Genomic DNA, 22,883 nt, shown 5'->3' on the forward strand with positions numbered 1-22,883 from the left:
AAGTTCATGACTGAACATTCACACAACATAACTGGGACTGTCAGTGCTCCCACATGACGGGCAATAACAACAATTTCTGATATTTGCTGCAATATATGCATATGATAGTGAGTTTTATAGATGCACTCATTGTGTGTGTAAAGAAAAGCATATCAGTTCCCAAATATATTGGATAACAAACATTTATTGTTGTATCTCTCCTCCCATTTCTTCTCAGATACACGATCTCAGATTTTTTTTACCCACACAGGGAAATTTTAGAAAAGAAATATATGTGAAACAATATCAGAAAAGGGGAGGGAGGAATGTGGATTTTGCAATAAGTGATGCATACGAAGGAGGATGGACTGCTGCCCACACATGTTCAGAGATATTTTTTGCAGAATTCACATAGATTTTGCACTCTGATACCTTGTTTGTAAGTGTATGGTCAAAACTGTAATGTTTTGTGCCATCTCTCTAAGTAGGAAGCTCTCTAGAGCAATCCTTTTTTTCTGTCAAGGACCTCATTCTCTCAGGGGTAAATTGCTGGGGCCTACATGCCACCAATGGTTGGTGGTCCACAGCCAATTCTTGACTGTGCCAGAGCCAAAGTAGGTAGGGCATCCCCTTTTCTTTCTCACCCCTCTCTGCCATCCCACAATTCCATCCTTGCCAACTGCATGTAATTGACCATAGGCTGCCCACAACAGTTCTAGATGAAGACTATAACTGGGAGAGTGACAGGACAACATACAAAGAAGAATCACACAGAGAGGGGCTTCACATGCTGCACTTTAAGGTATATACCTAGCATTTTAATCAACTATCATTAAAAGATATGATATTAAAGTGGCTAAAAGTAGGAGGGCAAAAGCATGCACGCATCATATAGGTACACTGATCTAGAAGCTAACTTTGGCCGAGGCTCTCTGTCAAGTCAAGGGCACATTAAGCAGTAAATTCAGCTTTGTTCGTATGCTATGTGTAAAATGGCTGGTGGTTGCAATTCATAGGAAGAGTAAAAGAGTAAAGAATGTTTTGATTTGCAGAGAATCTATGCTGCACAGTCATTTCTGTTTTTTCACAGGGAAAAGAAATCCAGCATAAAAGAAGTCATTGTGGAAGAAGATGAAAATGAAATAGATAGCGATGCCGCTAACAGCCAGCTCGTGGGGGTAAAGGAGAAGGATTCTCCTGTCCTCAAACTCAGCGTGATGTTCAGCCCCAATCTGGACAGTGAAAGAGTTGACAGCTCCAGTCCTTCCCCTTCTCCTGTTGAATCCCCGAAGAAACAGAGTGTGTAAGCATTGTTCATAAATGGATTCCTTCATAACCTTTAGAGCAGCCTTCTCCAAATTGGTGCCCTCGGGATGTTTTGGGCTACAACTCCCCTCAGCTCCAGCATGCAGGGCCAGCGCTCAGAGACGATAAGAGTAGAGTCCAACACCATCTCAAGGGCATCTAGCTAGGGAAGGTTGCTTCACTGTTTCTTATATGTAGCTGGCACAGCACAATTTTGCTCCCGTTCTTTTTTTTTAGAGCCTTTTATAGACCCAAGTGAACATAAGTATCTTAACACCCGCTGGTTAGACATGAGCTTTATTCTACTGTATCCACACACCTGCAAAGGTTTATACAGCGTTAACTTAAAATTGTGCAGTTTGCCATCTGAATGGCTGACACCTCAATCATGTTTGCACTTACTTTTGGGGACTGTTCCTCCACTGAAATAACGAAATCCACCCTTTCCTGGGTATATAACTGAAGCTGATGAATTGCCTCGTTCCCTTTGTTTTGTAAGGATGGGACTGTGAGGCAGCCATATGCCCTTTGTCTCATAATGGGACAGAATAAACAAAAGTAAACTGGGAATGAAGCTTGTTGGGCTCACAAGGAGGGATGCTAACCCAAAAAGAAGATGTAAAGGAAGCCGCAGCTCGTGCACCTGTGCAGCGCAGGAGCATATATCTCTATTTAGTAGGTCCCGTTTTATCTAAAGAGCTTTCTTTCCAAGCAAACACTGATGGAATTGCAGTCTCAGTAATCAAGCAGGAGAAGGGATATCAGCTGGTGTAGTTTGTCATTTTATGATGCTAGAGGAAGGCTTGGGAAATGAGAAAAACTTCCAGATTCCTTCTGCTATGCAACTACTAAACTTAGCCTTACCTTTCAGAAGTTACTTGTAAAGAAGTTAGGAGTGATTGGCTTTAGCAGGGGTTTTTCTGCAAAAGCTTAGCTTCCAGCCATGCTTGTAACCTTTGGGTTGAAATGCAAAAGATGCTTTCTATTTCTGAAGGTTTTTAGCAAGAGTTGAAAATTATTGGTTCTACCATCCCTTTATTTGCCTTTATCTAACAGATAACATGGCATATTTTTGCTGTTTACACCCCCCCACCTAGCAACCAAAGGCTATTGAACACAAACAAAACCACTCAACTTGCTGTTTGTGAGATCAAGTGGAATAAATGAGAGACAGATGGAGGCAGGTAGAAAAACCTCTTAATCTTAGAAGAGCCAAGATATCATAGGAATCCCTGAATGCTGGAGCCAAAATAAGCTGACCCCTGAGTTGTGAGGGGAAGGAGTAAGAAGGAGGAAAAGAGAAAGGAGGCTATTGAACAGAGACCAGAATAGCAGGCCATCTGTAATTATTCCAACTTAGGAAGAGTCAAGATGGGCTCTGGGGAAACTGGCTTAATGCAAGAACAAGCAGCCATGTGGGTGCATTAGACTGCAGGTGAACATCTTGAAGAATAAGGGGTGAATGCATTCATGTCAAAGCTGAATTATGGAGACTGGTTTACAGCCAACCTTCTTCCTAAGGGATAAGGAAAGAGGGGGCATTTTCAGTCATTGTGTCCCATCTGTAGAATACCCTTAGCAGGAAAGCCTGTCTGATGCCAACTTTGATGTAATTCCGTCCAGTCCCCTGCAAAATTATTTTTATTTGCCTGTGGCATGCAGTCTAAACTGGGTTTGATTTTGGCTTCATCTGTCTGCTGAATTCATATGGTTCCATTTCATTGCTGCTTCTGATATTTTAACTTGCTTTAATTATATACTTTTCACGTGATAGCATAAGTGCCGATTGGGCCCTCCAATTAAGATGTTCCTCCTCAGTACCAAAAATAATCATAGACATATAAATTGGATTCCAGGGATAAAACTGAACTAGAATCCCTTCCCCTTTGACATCTACTTTTTTGTGCAGAGGGGAGTGTATGTGTTTGAAGGAAAAGGAGGAACATTCAACCATGCTAAAGATTCCCCATTTGCAGCCATCCAGCCCACACACAGGTTTAATATTTGGGTGAGAACCAGACCCATCTGATAGCCAGTCCTAGATACTAAGGCCCCAAAGTGGAGCAGCAGCCACATGCAAACTGTTTCCTCTAGTAGCTGGTGAATGGAATGTGTGGGCCGGGAGTGGCTAAGCTGTGGTCTTCCAGATGTGGTTGGATTCCAACTCCCATCAGCTCAAGGCAGCATAGCCAAAGATCAGGGATGATGGTAGTTGTAGTTCAGCAGCATCTGGAGGATCATAGGCTCCTACACTTGATGCAGACTGAACTTTAGAGACAGTGGTTGTCAGGGACTGGGCAGAGGAGGAATGGCGGAGACTGCCTCCCCAGCCTGACCCTTCCAGAGAAGAAGACAGTTCAGAATTACAGCAGGGGTTTGAGGGAGATCACAGCTCAGAGGCAGATGAGGGGAAAAGCTGAGAAATAATGGGAGAGGAGGAAGAAGCAGCACCAGAGGGGGACAGATGAAGGACACAGTGTCTTTAGAAAGCATTCCAGATGCCCCCTCTCCTAGAACCCGGCAGGCATTGACAGTAGAAGAGCAGAGAGCTCAGAAGCAGAGGGCACATCTCAGCACCTGTAGTGATGAGACATAATGGGAGAGAGGGACGGGTGGAGACTCACTTGGAGCAACGCCATTTTCCAAGAGGCTGCATTTCTAAGCCTCTCTCTGTGCATATTGAATAAAAGGCAATTTGGTAAGAAAAGTTCCTTGTCTTATCCATTCCTGGCAACCCACCATGGGGGTTGGATCCTCTGATGCCTGACAGTGGTATAGAAAAGAGATGAGTGCAAATAAAGGCTCCTCCTGGCATCCTTTTTATTGGGTATTCACGAATCATGCCCATAGTGGCATTAGGATTCGACAGATACCTGACCCCCACTTTTAATGCTGTTTGTGCCTGCAAACATTTTGGGGTAGACATACTGTTCTGAAGCCACTTCCAACCCTACAGTTCTATGATTTTGTTGCACTCTAGCACAAGAGTGCCTCTCCAGATAGCAATAATGTTTCAGAATACCAGGGAAAAACTGCACCAGTCTGGTTCTAAGAGAGATGGGCAGGTAAGTAAGAATTCTGACCCATAGTTATAGATGTATTTTACTCCTCAAATGGCATGTTTGAACTGGAAACCTCCAGATAACCAGCAAAGATTTATTACAGTACAGATCCAGCAGGAAGGATAACAAAACACTGCTTGTGGCTCATAACAAAAACTCTTACCTCACATGTCTTTAAATCACCTACATATAACCAACCTGGAAAAATGACAGTTTCTTCGCTGGAGACAGCCAACAATTTTGCGAAAGGTTTTTGCATATAAACAGTACTTTTGCCCCACTCTCTGTTCAAACAGGTTTCTGAAAGAATTCAAACCTGCTTAGAAAAGACAAGAAGTGGCCTTCCTTGTGGGATTGTTGTTGTTTGTTGTTTAGTCGTTTAGTCGTGTCCGACTCTTCGTGACCCCATGGACCAGAGCACGGCAGGCACTCCTGTCTTCCACTGCCTCCCGCAGTTTGGTCAGACTCATGTTTGTAGCTTCGAGAACACTGTCCAACCATCTGGTCCTCTGTCGTCCCCTTCTCCTTGTCCCCTCCATCTTTCCCAACATCAGGGTCTTTTCCAGGGAGTCTTCTCTTCTCATGAGGTGGCCAAAGTATTGGAGCCTCAGCTTCAAGATCTGTCCTTCCAGTGAGCACTCAGGGCTAATTTCCTTAAGAATGGATGTGTTTGATCTTCTTGCAGTCCATGGGACTCTCAAGAGTCTCCTCCAGCACCATAATTCAAAAGCATCAATTCTTCGGCAATCAGCCCTGCGGGATACATCATACAAACCATAGCATGCTGTTTCCTTTGCAGGGCAACCCATTCTCCACAGCTGAGCCCTGACATGATGGAAAATCCACGAACGCTGCTCATGCTGCTGCGTCAGAGGGATCTGGAAATCATGGCACTGAAAAATGCTAACAGGAGAGATCAATCCGACCGGCTTGGCTGTATTTTGCAGCAACTTGTGAAGTCAAGGCAAAAACTGCCACTTAGGAGGTGAGCAACATAAAGCTTTACAAAACTGGAGTATGTGCCTACTGAAAAGCACTTGCAAAATTACAGGTGAAAAAGAAGGGCCGTGGCTGTCAGGTAACACCTAGGGCAAGAGCTGCTTTGCTGGAAGGGGCAGGATTTATTCTGTGCTGGGCAAAGGGTATTGTGCAGATGCGCCCATAGGAAGCAAGGTTCAACACCTTTCGCAAAGGTAGGATTAAAAACATGATTTGCAGATTAAAGTCATTTATTGAAGGTTAACATATTGGGTGGATTCAACCAAATTGTTGCATGTGCAGAACATGGTCCACTCATGCAATGGGACTTTCTCCCTTCTCCCTATCACACCCTCTAAAGTTGCTCTGGAGGGTTGGGGAAACCACCACAACAGGTTGGGGGCTATGGAGAGGAGATGGTGTGGAAGTTCAGTTGCGCAAGCAGACGTCATTCCCCATACACATACCCACCTTCCTGCTAGTGCTATGCTCTTCCAAACTTTTAAGGATATATCTCTCTAACAGATTATCATAATGTGTAGGATTGTTAAGCTATTTCTGTATTGGGATTTTTTAAATAGTTTGACACTGGCTCCATTCTGGTGTGTTGACAGACCTGTGTGATTCCCCACTACACCAGAGATGAGTTGCACATTGGTGTGCAACTGAGCTACAAAAGTCACACAGTAATCTGGATGCAAACCATTTGCAACATGAGATGCATGGGAGGTGCATATATAAATCCTCTAAGCGGTTTGCAAAAGGATAAAACAAGACGTTAAAATTATCGGTGTAAATGGTTAAAAACAAGCATATGAAAGCATGCAAAAGATATAGTAAAATCAACACTAGCTAAAAGGAGAGAAAATGCATGTAACTTCTACATGTTGGATGGCCATTTGTCATGGAAGCTTTAGCTGAGATTCCTACATTGCATGGGGATGACTAGATGACCCTTGGGGTCCCTTCTAACTCTACAATTCTATGATTCTATGTCTAGATAGACTGGAACAAAACTGTTTTAAGCAGGTGGAATAAAGAGTACAGTGAAGGTGCCTGATGTCCTTAGGCAGGGAGTTCCAAAGTGTAAGTGCTCCCACATTAGAATAGAATATCAATTTCTTAAGAGTGTGGAATGGATATTACAAGGCACCTGTAACAGTGCCAGTTCTGAATTCTACTATCTCAGTCTACTGCTTTCTTCTATGTGTGGTGTCTCAGACTCAGAGAATGGCTCTGAGTCAGAATTATGACTCATCAGACTTAGTTCCCCAGGTGAAATCCCTATTTGTCATGTATCTTGCTACGCAGAGAACTGTCTGTGTACGAAATTTGCAAGTCTCCTCTCCAGCAGAAAGAGTTACTCCTGTACTGAGTTTTCTCCTTGTTTTCAGGAGAGAGAGTGGAAGGGAGTGTTATACTTTGCAATCCATCCCATGATTCACTGGACAAACAATGCCATTCTCCCTCTGCAAAGGAAGCAAGGGAAACAAAGCACCCATTCAAACCTAGTGATCCAGAACATGAATAATCTGCATGTGGCAAAGGGCAGCCACAATGCCTGCTATAAGAATAGCCTTTTTTAATGGTAGGATTCCAGGACATCTATTGTGCTATGAAACTCTGACTAAGGTCCCTTTTGATCTGGCCCATAAGAAGTAAGTCCAGCGTGGTGGTAGTATAGAATCACTAGTATCTGAAATGCTTAGCTATTAAAGCACTCTTACCTCCAGCTTTAAAAATGACTTGATCTGTAAACATGACCAGGAGATCATACTTCTCTCTGTGCCACGATAAGCTTTGGTTACTGATTTCTGCAGATCTGGTGCAGTTGATAGCACAGGTAATTTTTATTTTGTTTGGGTGCCAATCATAAGTCAAATGAAATAAAGTTATTTTAAAAATAAATAATGCAACCATTAGTAAACGTGCATACAGATATACCACTCAGTGAAATCAGTTCAAAACTTTATGCTTTGCTGGGCAGAAACAAGCAAATTTTGTTTACCATCTGGATAGCTCAGTTGGTTAGAGCGTGGTGCTGAGAATGCCAAGGTTGCAGGTTTGATCCCCATAAGGGACAGCTGCTCTGCATTGCAGAGTATTGGACTAGATGATCCTCAGGGTCCCTTCCAAATCTATGATTCTAACACAAATGGAGTGGTTAATTGAAGAAAACCCGCCACACCTGAATGTTGTAGGCATTTTAATGTCTCCGACGAGTGACGAGGAGATTGTCATCTAAATGACAGAAGGATGGAGCTCAGGCTGGGAGGTAGTTCCCAGGATATAGCATTACCGTTAAGGTCCTGCTCTGTGCTCTGACAGAGGACAGCTTCACTTTGTAAGCAGGAAGAACCAGGTATGCATATCTACTCTCATTCATCTTAATGATTCAAGGAAGTTGTACAGGAGAAGACGGTCCCTAAAGTATTTTGATATCTAGGCTGCTTTTCCTAGCCATGAAAAGGTTAGAATTCATCATCATCATCATCATCATCATTATTATAATAAAAAAAAATCTGGTTTAGGCTATAAATGAACAAACAACCAGCATGGGCTGTAGTTCAGTAGCAGAGCACCTGCTCGACACACAGAAGATTCTGGGTTCAATTCCTAGCAACTTCAGGTAGGGTTAAGATTGCCCCCAGTCTGAAACCCTGGAAAGCTTCTGCCAGTCAGTGCAGAGAGTACTCAGGTAGATGCACCAATGGTCTGACTCAATATAGGCAACTTCCTTTGTTCCACAGTTTTTTTAAAAAAAACAAACCAAAAGAATACCACCCCTAAAAAGTAAAAGCTCACAAAATGGGTTGGGTGTGAGGGAGTTGTGCTGCTCACCACCAGCCACGACAAAGGTACTATTCAACAGCCATCCATGGCCCTTCCACAACCACATTCTATATGGTTGTTGGTAAGGGAAGCGGGTGGCGCTGTGGGTTAAACCACAGAGCCTAGGACTTGCTGATCAGAAGGTTGGCGGTTCGAATCCCCGCAACGGGGTGAGCTCCCGTTGTTCGGTCCCTGCTCCTGCCAACCTGGCAGTTTGAAAGCATGTCAAAGTGCAAGTAGATAAATAGGTACCGCTCTGGCGGGAAGGTAAACGGCGTTTCCGTGTGCTGCTCTGGTTCGCCAGAAGCAGCTTAGTCATGCTGGCCACATGACCCAGAAGCTGTACGCCAGCTCCCTCGGCCAATAAAGCAAGATGAGCGCCGCAACCCCAGAGTCGGCCACGACTGGACCTAATGGTCAGGGGTCCCTTTACCTTTACCTTAAGAGCACTGAATGCACCAGCTAAGCCAAGAATCGCATTTCCCAGCAACATAACTTACATTTGAGTGCTGGCTGGGGAATTGTGATAATCCACAAAACAGAAGTGCTGCTGTGAAGGAAGCCCATCAGATTTCCACACAGCAAATGTGTAACAGCCCTACATCTACTACTGCTCAAGATAGTTTTCTGGCTTCGCTTATCAATCCTGCTGGTTTCCTTCTTTGCTTTTCTGAATTTAAGTTGACGCTTGAGTTTAAGCTGTGCAGTTAAGAACTGACAGCCAAGGAAGAGTTCATCTTGCCTTGAAGCAATGTTCCTATATAAATTGTAGGCTGCTATCCCACAAGGCATGACATCAGTCCTGGAGAGGGGATGTCAAGAGGAGGCAAGCCACAACCAGTGCAGGGAGCAACCAGAGCAAGGTTCTCAGAAGAGAAAATGTGCTCAGACTTCAATTTTTACCAACTTGGCGTGCTCATCAGGATCAGATCAGAGAAAGGACAGGCAGGTTATATCAAACCTCACCTTGTTTATGGATCACATGCAGCCACTCACAGCTTTTTCAATTTCAAGCAATTTCATGCAAGTGCACAATGACCTGGAACACAACCCCCGCGCAAATGGGGAGTTGCCTGTATTTCAGTAGTACAAATCAAAGTTTCCCTTTATTCTACTATATAATTCTGATTGCCATGGATTTTGCTGTTGCCTTTGTCATCACTCTTCCACACGCACACACCCATTTACATGTATTTCTAATGCTCCACTTTGTGAACGCAAACTGCTGTTTTTATTTTTAATTATATCCTGCCATATTTAGTAGGATCTTGAGGATCCAGGGAAAACTCAGTTTCACAGGGACTTCAGTTTCAGGGCAGAATATCATTAGGGTTTCTAAGAAGAGTCTCTTCATTAAGAAGTATAGATCACAGAGCATAGGAAACTATCAGTTTCTGAGATAAGCTAATGTGTATGTTAGTGGATTTCTTTTTCTCCAAACACAGCTGAAAAATTGAAGCAAAGTTTTAATTCCGCTTGTTTGCAGGAGCCCAAAGGAAGAAGGTCTTCAAGCAGAAGTTGACCAGCTGAATGATGAGATGAAGACTATCAAGAAGAACCATGAGAAGGTGAATGAGTAACAGACACAGTAACACTGGGTGGCCTTTTTGACAGGCCAGATGTCACAAACACCTCCAAGTGGCAATTTAAAGAACAAAGTAAACAAACAGCGATATTGAAAAATGGACCAGAAGATAGGCAAATCTTGCTGGGTTAGGGATCATCCTGTTGATTCCCAGGATTCCTCCTGGATTCTTTTTTTAAAAAAAATCCAGCTTTCAGGTGGATGCTGACTGCACCTAGTAATTTGCTAATTTTTAATTTGTTAGTAAGGCCTATGTCTTTTCATGTCTATTTGAGTCAGTTCTTAAGGACTTTGCCCTGAAAACGTCAGTTCAGGATTAGGTATCTGTCTTATATTTTCTCTAGAGACGATGGATGTAAATTTTAGATTCTATGCAATCTCCTTACTTACCTTCAGCACACCTTTCACTCTCTTGTCAATTTAGGGTTCAATCTCCTCCCTGGCATATTTTCATAATTTCTCCTGGTTGATTTTAATATTTCTAGCAATGTGCTTCCCAAATTCCTTTTTCACTTGCCTTATTGTCAACACACATTTGTTTTGCCAGAGTATGTGCTCATTTGGGCATAACACTTACGATGGTTTTTTGTATTTTACATATTCATAAAAATAATGAGAAACAGATGTTGATGATTGTACACTTGATCCAAAACTGCCTTTCTTCGACTTTCTAGCTCTCATTAACAGCCATGTGAGACCTATTCCAGAGTCACTTATGAAAAGGCCTTATATCTCCAATGTAAACAAGTATCAAGTGATGCATGTTGGAGCAAAAAATATATAAATTTCAAGTAGATGCTCATGGGGTCTGAACTGGAGGTGACAGACCTTTTCTGTGAACCACCCTGAGACCTCCGGGTATAGGGCAGAATATAAATTCAATAAATAAAAATAATTAAATAATGTTAAAAACTGGATGTATTAACACTCTGTTTTGTACACTCTGTGTGGAATTTGGGCTGCAATACTATGTACACTTGCCTAGGTGTAAACCCTACAGAACTTGGTGAAACTTACTTCTGAGTAAATATGCATAGCACCAGGCTGTTAACTGCAGGCTCCTGGCCTAATATTTAACAGGCTCTTTCAGCATATATGCTTTGCAGTTTGAGTTCATGAGTTTAACATCTGCTGAAATCCCAAGAATCTTTAAGCAGAAATACAACCATTTTATCTGTGATCATGCAGACTCATCTCAGTAGCTGGGAATATTAGTGAAATCAGTGGAAAAAGGAAAGAAACATTATCCTGGAATAAACTTTAAATGAGGCCTGTCTTTTGCTGGTTTTTCTTTTGCTGGCAGATAATTTGGGCCTTTGCTTTTTGATAAGCCTCTAATTTCCATTATTTCTCTTGTCCATCATTCCCTTTTTATTTTTCAAAAGGAGATAAAAGTGATGGAAGATAAACTTGCAAAGACAAAAATGCAGGTTATGTATTTGCAAAAGGCAGCAAAACCCCCCTCGAGAAAGACGGATGACAAATCAGACTCCGAGTCTAGCACTTCATTGGATGAAGGGGCCAAATTAGCATGCGAGTGCTTCGAGGTAGGAGCTACAATGCATACTCTCTGATGCACTGTACTGAAAACCGGTAGAATGCAGTGTTTTTATTTTACATTTAATAATAAGTAAGTCACAGAAGTATAATCATTCGGTGATATCCAGCTAAGTCATACTTGAAGTAGGCTCATTGATTTCATGGCTTCTACTCAGTGTGACTAACATTGGATATTAACATTGGACTGCATATATTCTTGCTGCTGCTTCTGGTTTTACAAGTTGCTGATGTAAGGCAACAGTTTTTGAAAGAGACGAAGGTGGTACGCAGAGCTGTACCTACGGGGTGCGCATAGACATTACTTGTGTCCCACACAATTATTTATGTTCAAACAGATTTTTGAAGCAAGAAATACGTACGTAGCTCATCATCAGTTCCTCCATTCCACTTCAAATTATTTTCTCTTTCCAGCCACGGGCTGAATTTTTATCCAATCCTGAACCTTATCTACATGTATATTTTTCTTCGGCAAGAATGCTGCCTATTGCCTCACTACTTTGCTGGTGTGTTCTCAGCATAGCAATTCTGAAAAATGCCAGTACATGGGGGGGGGGCGACGTGACGCTAGGACAGGGGTAGGCAACCTAAGTCCCGGGGGCCGGATGTGGCCCAATCGCCTTCTCAATCTGGCCCACGGATGGTCTGGGCATCAGCGTGTTTTTACATGAATAGAATGTGTCCTTTTATTTAAAATGCATCTCTGGGTTATTTGTGGGGCATAGGAATTCATTCATTCCCCCCCCCCCCCCAGAATATAGTCTGGCCCACTACATGGTCTGAGGCATGGTGGACTGGCCCATGGCTGAAAAAGGTTGCTGACCCCTGCGCTATGAAGCATTTATAGCATGCAACTGGCATTTATGATGCCTAACCCTGGGGAAGAAAGGCTTTTGGAGACTGCTACAAAAAGTAATATTTTGAAGGCTTTTCGGTGTGTGTGTTTTTTAAACTGGCTCACACCGCACCATAAATCCCTTGTTTAATGCAAGTGTGTGCCTCCTGTCAATCACCAGAAGGGAGGGAGGCAATGAGAAGCAGAGGATTGGTGCAGTGTTGGTATGCTAGGGGGTTGGCTAGATGCTGGGAAAACATTTGAGGCCAGAAACAGAATACTAGACATTCTTCATGCATCAGGATTCAAATGAGATTAAACTGCATGAGCTTCAAATGGACTCACTAGCTGGTGATTTATTAGTGCAGTTAGCAGGGAAAAGTCCTGGCTGTGCTAGATGCAGAATGATATCCCAAAGAACTGGAACAGAGATGGAAGCCTCTTGCGCTCTCTCTCTCTCGCTCTCTCTCCCTTTCTCTCTCTCTTTTACAGTATTTCCTAATGTTCCTTTCACAACAGACCTGCCTTCCTCTATCAGCGAATGACTGTACAGTTTACCGTATTTTTCGCTCTATAACACGCACCAGACCATAACACGCACGTAGTTTTTAGAGGAGGAAAACAAGGAAAAAAATATTCTAAACGAAATATGATTTTTGTGGTTCATGCTGTAGCCACAGACATGTGATCTGACAGTGAGTTTGGAGTAGCCCAATGCAAAAATCCTGAGGATCCATGTGGATCCATGCTTTGTAACCACGGGGGAGGGAAGGAAGGGGAACCATGGATCCTCTGCTCACGACTGCAGCAGATCCCCCCCCCCGCCACCCGCAGGCATTCGCTCCATAACATGCACAGACATTTCCCCTTACTTTCTAGGAGGAAAAAAGTGTTATGGTGCAAAAAATACGGTATATGTAAACAACTGAAGAAAATGTAGAAGAGCTAAACCACTTTTAAAAAGAAAGAAAGCACAGGACAGCAGCATCAAGACCCAAAACTAGTCAAAACCACCACGTGACATCAGTGGTAGCAGAGTATTGTCAGTTTGCACTTACTGCAAATGCCCCTCTTAAACAGCAAGCCCAAGTTGCTGAAATGGACACCTTGGCAGGAACTCCCACGCACCCATTGGTTAGGGTGTTGGACTAGGACTTGCGAAAGCAGGCTTCATTCAGCCCTGAAGCTCTTGGGCCAGTCCCCATCTCTTAGCTGAACCAACCTCACTGGGTTGTTGTGAGGATGAAATGGGAAGGAGGAGAACCACGTACGCCATCCTTGTATATAGAGGTTGTATATAAATGTAATAAAATAATAAATGGTTGTAGCTGGGATGCCACTGAAGCTTTTCATATCAAGTGCACCACAAACCCACAAAGGAGAGTGCATGCAGTGGCGGAGCTTCATGCTCCAGCACCGGGGGGGGGGGGGGCTGAGAGCAGGCAGGGGTGGGGCTGGAGCATGTCCTGGGGGCCGCCTGCAGGGGCGGGGTGCCCAGCGCGGGGAGGGGGGGACTCCCCCTGCACTCCTCTTCCTCTGCCAGTGAGTGCATGCAGTCCCATGAGAAGGACTGAAACCAAGAAAAAAGTATAGCTCCGTCTCAGCACTCTGTGGGCTTATTGTGAGCATCAATTAGAGATCAGGGGGCAGAACTCCTTGCCCTTCTCCCAGTCAATGACTCGCTCTTGTTGCCCATGGCTGTCTGGACAATGCTGAGCTGTAGAAAGCTCATGTGAGAAACAGGGAAAGCTCCTGGGCCAAAGTGAAGCTTTGTCCCTCAGAGATGTCAGTAACTCAAAGCTCAGAGGAAAGTCTAAGCAGCTCCACAATGGCAGCTTAACAGGAAAGGTTAGGAGAGGTGTGAGATTGGGTCAAAGCAATTACTTCATTATCTTGACATCGTTTCAGAGAGACAGAGAGGTGTGCACAGAACAGCCAAGTGGCTAATGGGAGGAGAGGGAGAGGAGAGGGAGCAGAGCAGGCGAGAGCAAACCCGTATTTTACAAATCATGTGCCCAGGGACACCGCAGGCTCTTGTGCAGAGAGCCTCCAAGCTTCTTCAGAGTGTGCTGTTCCGACAGTAAAGAAAAAGACCAGCACCCCAGCACCATACTTCTTAATGGGGATGATGATTCCTGGATGGAGACTTTGTGAGCCAACTTAGTAAGAGAAATGAGTTTTAAAAGATTCAGAAAAAGTCCAGAACTTACATAACTGCTTACATAAGCTGCAGCGTCAAAGCAAGGCAAGAGAAGGAGGACACCTTGAGGCTGCAGCTGAGCTGAAGGGGCATTGAAGAAGAGCATAAGAAGAGCCCTGCTCAAGGTTCATCAAATTCAGCATCGAATTTCATAGGCTGGCCCGTGAGAAGCTTCTAAGCAGTCAAGAGATCTGGATTGTGCATGTTCACCCTGTGCAAACCCCTCTGCCCTGCATAATCCCTTCGCTGATTTGGGGTAGCTCAGTCGGTAGAGCATGAGACTCTGAAGCTCAGGGTTGTGGGTTTGATCCCCATGTTGGGCAAACGATTCTGCATTGCAGGTGGTTGGACTAATTGACCCTCTACAGTTCTATGATTCTATTGCTATTCATACATTTGGGACCAAGTGTGCAGAGAGGCAGTCTGCTGAATGTGTGTTGGCAATCTCCATGACCCACAAACCCTCACCCTGCTGAAGGCACACCCCAATGCATCAATAGCATTGGAGAGGGGCCTGCATGGGGCATGAGCATGCATATCTGCCCATGACTATAATTTTTAGGTTTCTGGAGGACACATTTGATAGGCTGTCTGGAATCTTGAAAAGAAGCACTTCTATCACAGCAGTCTTCTCCACCTAGTACCCTTCAAATGTTTCAGACTACAACTCCCACTATCCCCGGCTGTTGGCCCTGCTTGTTAGGGCTGATGGGAATTCCAAAGCACACAAGCTTTGTGGGTGCCTTTCATAAGGTCAGTGCCATGAAGACAAGAGAACCCAGAAGAGTGTGAGGGCTAGATACTTGACTCCTCAAAACCCACATACAGAAACACCGCCATCTAGCACAATACTATATAGTCCATCTCAGTTGAATGAAGCAGCCTCAGAAGCATACCATCTTAGTATAATAAGTTAATAAGGGTTCATAAGTATAACTGCCTTCTGAGGCAAATCCTTTTCCTGAAAAATAAAGGCTGAGGGATTATGACTTGTCAAAGGGCACTTGGGTTCAACCGCTGAACTGAGCTGTGATAGGAACTCAGATCCAAGTTCAACACTTTTAACATAGTGACTGTAAGCCACATTCATTTTCACAGTTGTAGTGTCTATATATCAAATCAAGGAGCTGCCTTGGTTAATATGTTGTAAAAGGGCTAAGTAGACCAATAGACTGGCTTTATGGTCTCTCTCTCTCTCTCTCTCTCTGTGTGTGTGTGTGTGTGTGTTGTGCTTGAACAGTGTTTGAACTACTCAGGTTTTGTTATGGCAGTGTGGCATCCTTCATTTTAAAAACAAAAACAGCTGCCCCACCCTGCCTGGGTTAAAACTTCTGTTATTTCCTATGTGCATCCACATTAAAGTAACTTGTCCTAGAACTAACACTCTCTCACCCACACTTATATCCCACTTTTCTCAATTTGTGTCTGTATCAGTACTAATACCCCTCTCTCTTTCTCAGATGATGGCAACCCATCTTTAAAAGTACAGTAGTGTTACTGTAGACCCAAGATTAATTGCAATAACTGGCCAGTAGGGGGCACTCACTGCTTGCAAAAAGTTTGATGCCTGTTTTCCTTTTTCTTCTCTAAAGCGAACACATCAAAGCCCCAGATTATGCAGAGTGCTGACATATGCTATTTCACTTGTATTTTGTTTCAATATATAGCCTGCTTCATCACAAATGATCAGAATAAAATATTTTTTAAAAAGGCAAAATATAAAGTAACTCCAGTCACAAAACATCACCACTAATAAGATCCTGAGCATTTGCCAAAAATATTTGATTCTGCTCTATGATGGCTGTTGAGTCCCAGGCCTTACAGATTGGTTGCATTTATAACTGAATCAGTCTTTTCCCTCTGGCCAAGCTCTGCTAAGGCATTGCCCTTGCCTTTTCTGTCGCTTATTGTCTCCTGCTACCTCCTTTGTCCCATCCTTGATTCCCATGTGCCCCCCGCTCCCCATCACTGCAGAGACGTATGGCTTGTCCCATTGTTCTTTTCACTCTTTTCAGTCGTAAAACGACTGGTCTACCAGACGGATTGAGGATTAGTCCTAGCACCTTTATACAAATATACGGTGGAACTGGGAATACAGTATACAGCTTTGATCACCCCATCTAAAAAAAAGAAAGAAAAAAATATATATATACCGTATTTTTTGCTCTATAGGAAGCACCCGACCATAGGACACACCTTGTTTTAGAGGGGGAGAACAAGGGGGGGGGAATTCTCCCCTTCTCTGCTCAGCGCCCCTTCAGCGAAGCGGCAGGAGAAACGGAGCCCCTTCCATTTCTCCTCCCGCTTCGCTGAAGGGGCGCTGCGCAGCTCTCCCTCTCTGCTGAAGCCAGGAGAGTCTTGCTCTCCTGGCTTCAGTAAAAGGAACTTGAAGCCTACGGAGCGCAGCGGGAGCTCCTGCTGCGCTGCGGAGGCTTCACGTTGCTTTCGCTGAAGCCTGGAGAGCAAGAGGGGTCGACCCCTCTCGCTCTCCAGGCTTCAGCGAAAGCAATGTGAAGCCTCCGCAGCGTGGAGGGAGCGCTCCCTCTGCGCTTTGGAGGCTTCGCATTGCTATCGCTGAAGCCAAAGAGCCTGCATTCGCTCCATAGGACGCACACATATTTCCCCTTAATTTTTGGAGGGGGAAAAGTGCATCCTATAGAGCGAAAAATACGGTACATTGCAAAGCTGGAAACGCTACATAATAGGGCAGCCAGAATGATCAGGGAACTAGACCACCTCCCCCCGAAAGGAAAGTCTAAAATGCTTGGAGCTTTTAAGATTAGAATACAAGGTGACTAAGATGGGACTTAGGAAAGAATGCACACTGTGAAGAAAGTAGATGTTTTTTCTCTCCCTCCCACATCATGGTAGAGGTTTGGTCATACAGTAAAAGATGAAAGGAAGTACTTCATTGCACAATGCATAATTGATTTCTGGAGGTTGCTGCCCTAATGTGTTGTGATGGTCACTGGCTTAGATGCCTTTTAAAAGGGACTAGACAAATTCATGAAAGGCTGATCTATCAATAGCTGGAAAATGCAACAAATAAATTCTAACTTGAGGGATTGGCAGGCACTAATAGTATCTGACTTTCCCCCCCTCTTGTGTAGCTCTGGTCAGAGACAGGAACAAAGGTAACATCAGAAACAAGTGATCTACGGCTTCGGAGAATTCCAAAGCACACAAGCTTTGTGGATGCCTTTCATAAGGTCAGTGCCATGAAGACAAGAGAACCCAGAAGAGTGTGAGGGCTAGATACTTGACTCTTCAAAACCCACATACAAAAACACTGCCATCTAGCACAATACTATATAGCCCATCTCAGTTGAATGGAGCAGCCTTAGAAGCAACCAGTATGGTCTTATTAAGTGTACCATCTTAGTATAATAAGTTTGCCTGCTTACAGTTTGCCTGTAATCACACTTTGTACCTTGTTATTGTTCAAGTTCCCTTACTCCCGTGAAATTCAGAGGAAGATAGACTTTTGATTAAGTGTTAATGGCTCTGAAATGAGAACAGACTGAACTATGAACCCCAAAATTTGGGATCTGCTCCAAACTAGTGCCAAACCTTTGCAGTTGTTTTGCAGCACTTGGTAGCAAAAAACCCATGTTTTGCAGCACCCCTCCAACTGAGCAATTGCTACTCAAAGCTAGGGTCATAGCTATCACCCCAAAACGCAATTGCAGGAAGCAGATCAAGAAATACTTCAAGCCTGGGTTCCAATGCCAGAGTTTTGCTATTGTTTTGTAAACTTTTTGAAGTGAAACCCTCACATTTTGTCACACCCCCAACAGTGGGTCACTGCCTTACTCAGTGTGGGTTGGGGCCATAATGGACTTACTCCCGACAAGCACTGTTTCTGGGAGAGAAATTTTGGGGTTCGTAGTAGTTATTGGTGCTGGGACAATATTTCCCTATTTTAAAATAGGACCTGACACAATGGAACCCATGGTCTGTGTATGTGTGCGCACACAAGTAAGTGTGTACACACATACTTCCACACAAGTGTCCCCCCCCCCCCCAGGAGCAGGCAATGCCTTCAAGAGGTAATCTGGCAGTCCTACATAAGGAATAAACTTCTGGGCGGTCCCTTGTTTGGGCATGGGTTTGCTTAGTGTGCTTCATGGAGGGAACATAGCTTTCACTTCACAGAATTACTGTATTTTCCCGTGTATAAAACGCCCCCATGTATAAGACGATCCCTATTTTTTGAGCCCAAAAGTAAGAAATAAATAATTGCAACATTCTGTGTATAAGACAACCCCCAATTTTAAACTTAAAAAATTTGGAGGGAAATATAGTCTTAAACACGGGAAAATACAGTATTGTTACCTTTTCCTTAATCGGGTGTTTATCGGTGTCATCACTCTTCCTGCTTTTTAGTTTGGAAGTATTTCGCTGACTGAAGAGGAAAAAGATGAAATAATCCTGAAATTAGAGAAGGCACACAATGGTGCGCTGGAGGGAAGCTCACAGGAAAGGTAATTGCAAACCACAGGCTTTGTGACAGAAAGGACCAAAAGGGGCTTGCTAGAAAAACAGCAGCCTGTCTGAGGTAAGTCGCTATCTGAATACACCTGAGAATGTAGTAGAAGCATCCAAGGCAGCCCGTGGTCCTCTGTTTATTGCTTTACATCCTCTCAGCAGTGCTATAGGGCAGGGTCAAAGGAACCTTTTTCAAGCAGAAGGCTGCATGCTTTTGAACCTGGGATAGCTCAGTCTGTAGAGCATGAGACTCTTAATCTCTGGGTCATGGGTTGGAGCCCCACATTGGGGGTTGGACTAGATGACCCTTGAGGTACCTTCCAGCCCTACAACTCTATGATTCTATGAAAAGTGAGCGGATCAACGATTCTAGCAATGAGAAGGCTAGATTCTATACACACTCGCATACCCCTCTCTGTCCTCCATCCAAGAAAGAGACAGTTCACAACATGCTGCAGCCAAAGAAAAATAAGCAAGGAGTATGAGAAGCAGGGTCAGTAGGGAGTAAGGCTGGGGAGGGGATGAGGTCTGGGGAGAGTCCTGGGAGCCATTTAGAGAGGTTTGAGGGGCACATTCACCCACTTAGTCTGAAGTTCCCCGCCTCTGTTATGGTGAAATCAGTACTTCCCTATGTATTTCCTCTTGTGGGGGGGGGGACGGACAAGCAAGGAGTTGTATGGTATGGCAGCCACCATGGATTCCCACCCCCCAACCTAGTGTCCCTGCTATGCCCCCCTTTTGAAGCTGTCAGTTTCTGTCCTCTTTAAAGTGAATGTGGGAAGTAGAGAGAGAAGATGCCTCTGCTCCAGCAGGCAGGGTGTGTGAAATATCCGTGAAGTACCACCATTGCCACCCTGCAGAAATAGCAAATGCAGATTAAATTGGGGGGGCGGGGGGCGGGATATAGGGTGACATTTTTATGAGGACAATGTCAAGTGACTACTACAAAAAAAATTGCACGCACAAACTACCAAGTCCACAGTGAACTTCCATGCGGAAGTGCCGTGTAAAGCAGAAAAGGCTAGCAAAATCCCTTTCCTCGTGCAGCAGTCCTGCTATCTTTTTGATGAAGATGTACTCCCCACTCCAGTGCTAGAACACAAATTTTCCATTAGTTCTTTTGCAAGAACAAGCAAATAGGCTATGCACTTTGCGCCACAGCACCCCATTTTATGTGGATAGGATATCACACTGCTCCTAATGTATTGGGTATTCATCTGAATACAGCACTGAGAAGAATATGTGGGTTTGTTTGTTGAAAATTCTGGATTAGCCCAAAGGAATGCATGTCAAACTCCCCACCCCCACTTTACAGTTCACCTTCTGAACCATCCTCGTTGGCTGTCCTCACCTCTCAGAAATCAGACATCTTTTCAGTGGCTGACCCCAAAATGGTAGAATCGTCTTCCTTCAATACGGCACCATCTTCTGAGAAAATGCCCGTGGGGAAAAGTAAGTTCAAATTCTTCCTCTTTAAAAATAGTCCGGCATTGGCTAGTTGATCAAAAAGTCGTACATGCAATGCATACTCACACACACACATGTGCAATGCACATAGGCCCAATGTAACCTAGGTTAATCTCTTGGACTGTTCCACGTATGCTAAAGCATTGACTTTACTGACAGAGCCTCTTCAGACTTGTGGGTTGGGTTTTTCTCTAATGTATTCTGTAACAGTGTCATTGCCACAATTATGACAGAATGCGAGCCTCTAACACCCCTTCCTCACACAACTGCTGCCCACCTGGGGTTGGCCAGTTGTGCCTTGATTAGCCATTAGTCTCCCCCACCACCTCCCTATGAGCTCACAGCCCTTTCCCCAGACAAGAAGAAATCTGGGGATGCTCAATTAAATATTGGATCTCTAGAACCTAGAATAAGCCACCCTGCATCACTTACAGTTCACTCAGAGAGTAAAGCAAACCCATAGCTCCCTAGATCTGCCAGAGAACAGATTAACTTTTTGGTCTTTAACAACCCCGATCCTAGACTCCTGAAGCAGGAACCCAAACATTCTAGGCACATGGAGAATTACAAGAATCATTGATACTGGCAAACACACGCACCTCTGACCCCACTAACTAAATCACAAAGCTTTATAAAGAACAGGAGGGGAGATGACAAATAGACAAAGCAGTTTAAAAGAAAAGAGCACTGTGGCTCAGAGCTATGTAGGTTGACCTAAGCAACAACAGGCTTCTCAGTCTACTCACAAGTTACAGAACATAGATGATCAGCTGCAGGTCCTCCCCACCTCCCCCATGAGCAGTAAGGGACAACATGAATTCCTGATGAAGGGGTGGGGGGCAAAGGCTTGCCTTCAACAGCTCACTCTTAAGAACTCTATACCCCACCATTTGTTGCCATTCAGTGACCAATCAGCCATGTCATGTTTTGCAGGTAAAAAGAAAATCTACACCTTTGGGGAAATAATGGAATGCAAGGGTCAGAGGAAACTAGTTATAGTATATAGTTTAACAAACTAGTGTTAGTATAACTAACTAGTGTTAGTTAATGCCAGTATTTCCCACCACCTCATTGAGCTTCCCCCTTTTGAGGCTATGAGTACAATCCTATACACACTTACTTGGGAGTAGGTCTCACTGAACTCCATTGGGCATACTTCTGAGTGGACATTCATAGGACTGCATTGTTTATTTCCCATGTCCGTGGATGACTTTCCTGCAGTAAAATAAAACTTATGGATGAATCATCTTCACGCTATAGGAGCACAATCCTGCAAACAAGTAATTATGGAAAAATAACAGAATTTCCTTTCTATGTGGTGAGATTTCTCTGTAAAACAAAATACGTATTTACTCTTTAGCTATGCTATTCACCAGTGTTCTTACAGGAACACAAACCAAAAGCCCTAAAGCTGCCACCCTAGGCTCATAACCCACCAAGCATGGGGTTAGGCCTGGTCAGGCTGGCAGAGGCAACCTTCCCTTTTGCCATGACAAAAGAAAACTATTGCAAAGCTGGCTGGTTACTCCTTCTCTGTCCCCATGGTCTTCTAAAGCATAATGAGCACTGTTTTACCTCCAAAGTTCCCTTGCCTGTCCCTGCTGACACATAAAATCTTTTCTCAAGCCCTCCATGGAATTGATAACATGGACACCATACTGAGCTGCTTGAAAGCTTCCCTTCTTTCCCCCTTCCTTTCTCCTGGCCCAGCGCCACCTAGTGGTCCTTGTGTTTATACAGCTACCCCACACCATATGTTGTTGCCTCCTCTTGTCCCTCCTTCTCTCAAGACTGTTTCCTCTTCAGGCTATGGATCCCTAGCCTGACTTCTCCAGCCCCTTCCTTAAACTACTTTTCTCTGGGCCTTGTGTCCTTCCCTACACTTCCTGAGGGAATCTCTTCCTACATGAGCATTTTCATCTGCCCTGCCTGCAGCCTTCCCTCTCTCCCTCCTGATCCTGATCCTGGACTCATGAACATTTGGCCTTTCACTTGTGTCAAAGAAGGTGTACAACAAATAATCTTGTAGCATCTTCAAGACTAACACGTCCATAATGGCGTAAGCTTTGGGGACTAAAGTCCACAATTGTATGTCATTATCTGTCTGTCAGGTTTTTAAAAAAGCAATTATTCTCCTCTCCTCCCCGATAACATGGCAAGCAAAACAAACTAGAGCCTAGTGCTGGCACATTCTTTCTGAGCAACTAAACTATTTTAACTTTTCATAGCACAGTGACTCAGCCAGTGGCTGAGCAGGTGTATTGATTGATTAAGTGAGGTAATTCCAGTTTTCAGTTAGATAAATTATCCAATACATATGACATGAAGGTAACAGTTGTTGTTTTTTTAAACTCTACAATGTTCATAAGTTATTAAAAATTAGTATTCATGATCCCACCTGATACGGACACAGGAGACTTTGGAATTCCCTCCCTAGTGAAGCTAGACTGCTTCCCGCCTTGTTGTCCTTCCACCAGCAGGACTTTTTTGTTTCAACAGGCTTTTGGGTACGGACTGCTTTTTATGAAAGGGCTAATGCCGTGTTGTTTTTATTGTAATTATTTGTATGGTTTTTTATACGTGTTATATATGTAT

General features: G+C 44.0%; 2 protein-coding genes across 4 annotated transcripts in view; one reads left to right on the forward strand and one right to left on the reverse strand.

The window, feature by feature from the left end:
• RASSF7 (Ras association domain family member 7) overlaps positions 1–21,974 on the reverse strand; it is a 113,126-nt gene extending 91,152 nt beyond the window's left edge. The window contains exons 1-2 of one of the 3 annotated variants that reach the window (XM_083480417.1): positions 21,864–21,974; positions 21,409–21,503 (exon numbers count right to left, since the gene is read on the reverse strand). The gene's annotated coding sequence lies outside the window, so the exon portion shown is untranslated. The remainder of the gene's footprint in view (positions 1–21,408; positions 21,504–21,863) is intronic. The other 2 variants (XM_083480415.1, XM_083480404.1) reach the window with 2 other exon arrangements.
• The window catches only part of LMNTD2 (lamin tail domain containing 2), a 39,749-nt gene that overhangs the window by 2,470 nt on the left and 14,396 nt on the right, over positions 1–22,883 (forward strand). The window contains 7 exon segments of the mRNA XM_083480129.1: positions 1,070–1,282; positions 5,146–5,331; positions 9,643–9,724; positions 11,127–11,288; positions 17,444–17,542; positions 18,720–18,817; positions 20,137–20,273. Coding sequence (XP_083336255.1) covers positions 1,070–1,282; positions 5,146–5,331; positions 9,643–9,724; positions 11,127–11,288; positions 17,444–17,542; positions 18,720–18,817; positions 20,137–20,273 — 977 coding nt within the window.

This window comes from Podarcis liolepis, assembly GCF_965112155.1.
Source record: "Podarcis liolepis genome assembly, chromosome: 1".
NCBI lineage: Eukaryota > Metazoa > Chordata > Lepidosauria > Squamata > Lacertidae > Podarcis > Podarcis liolepis.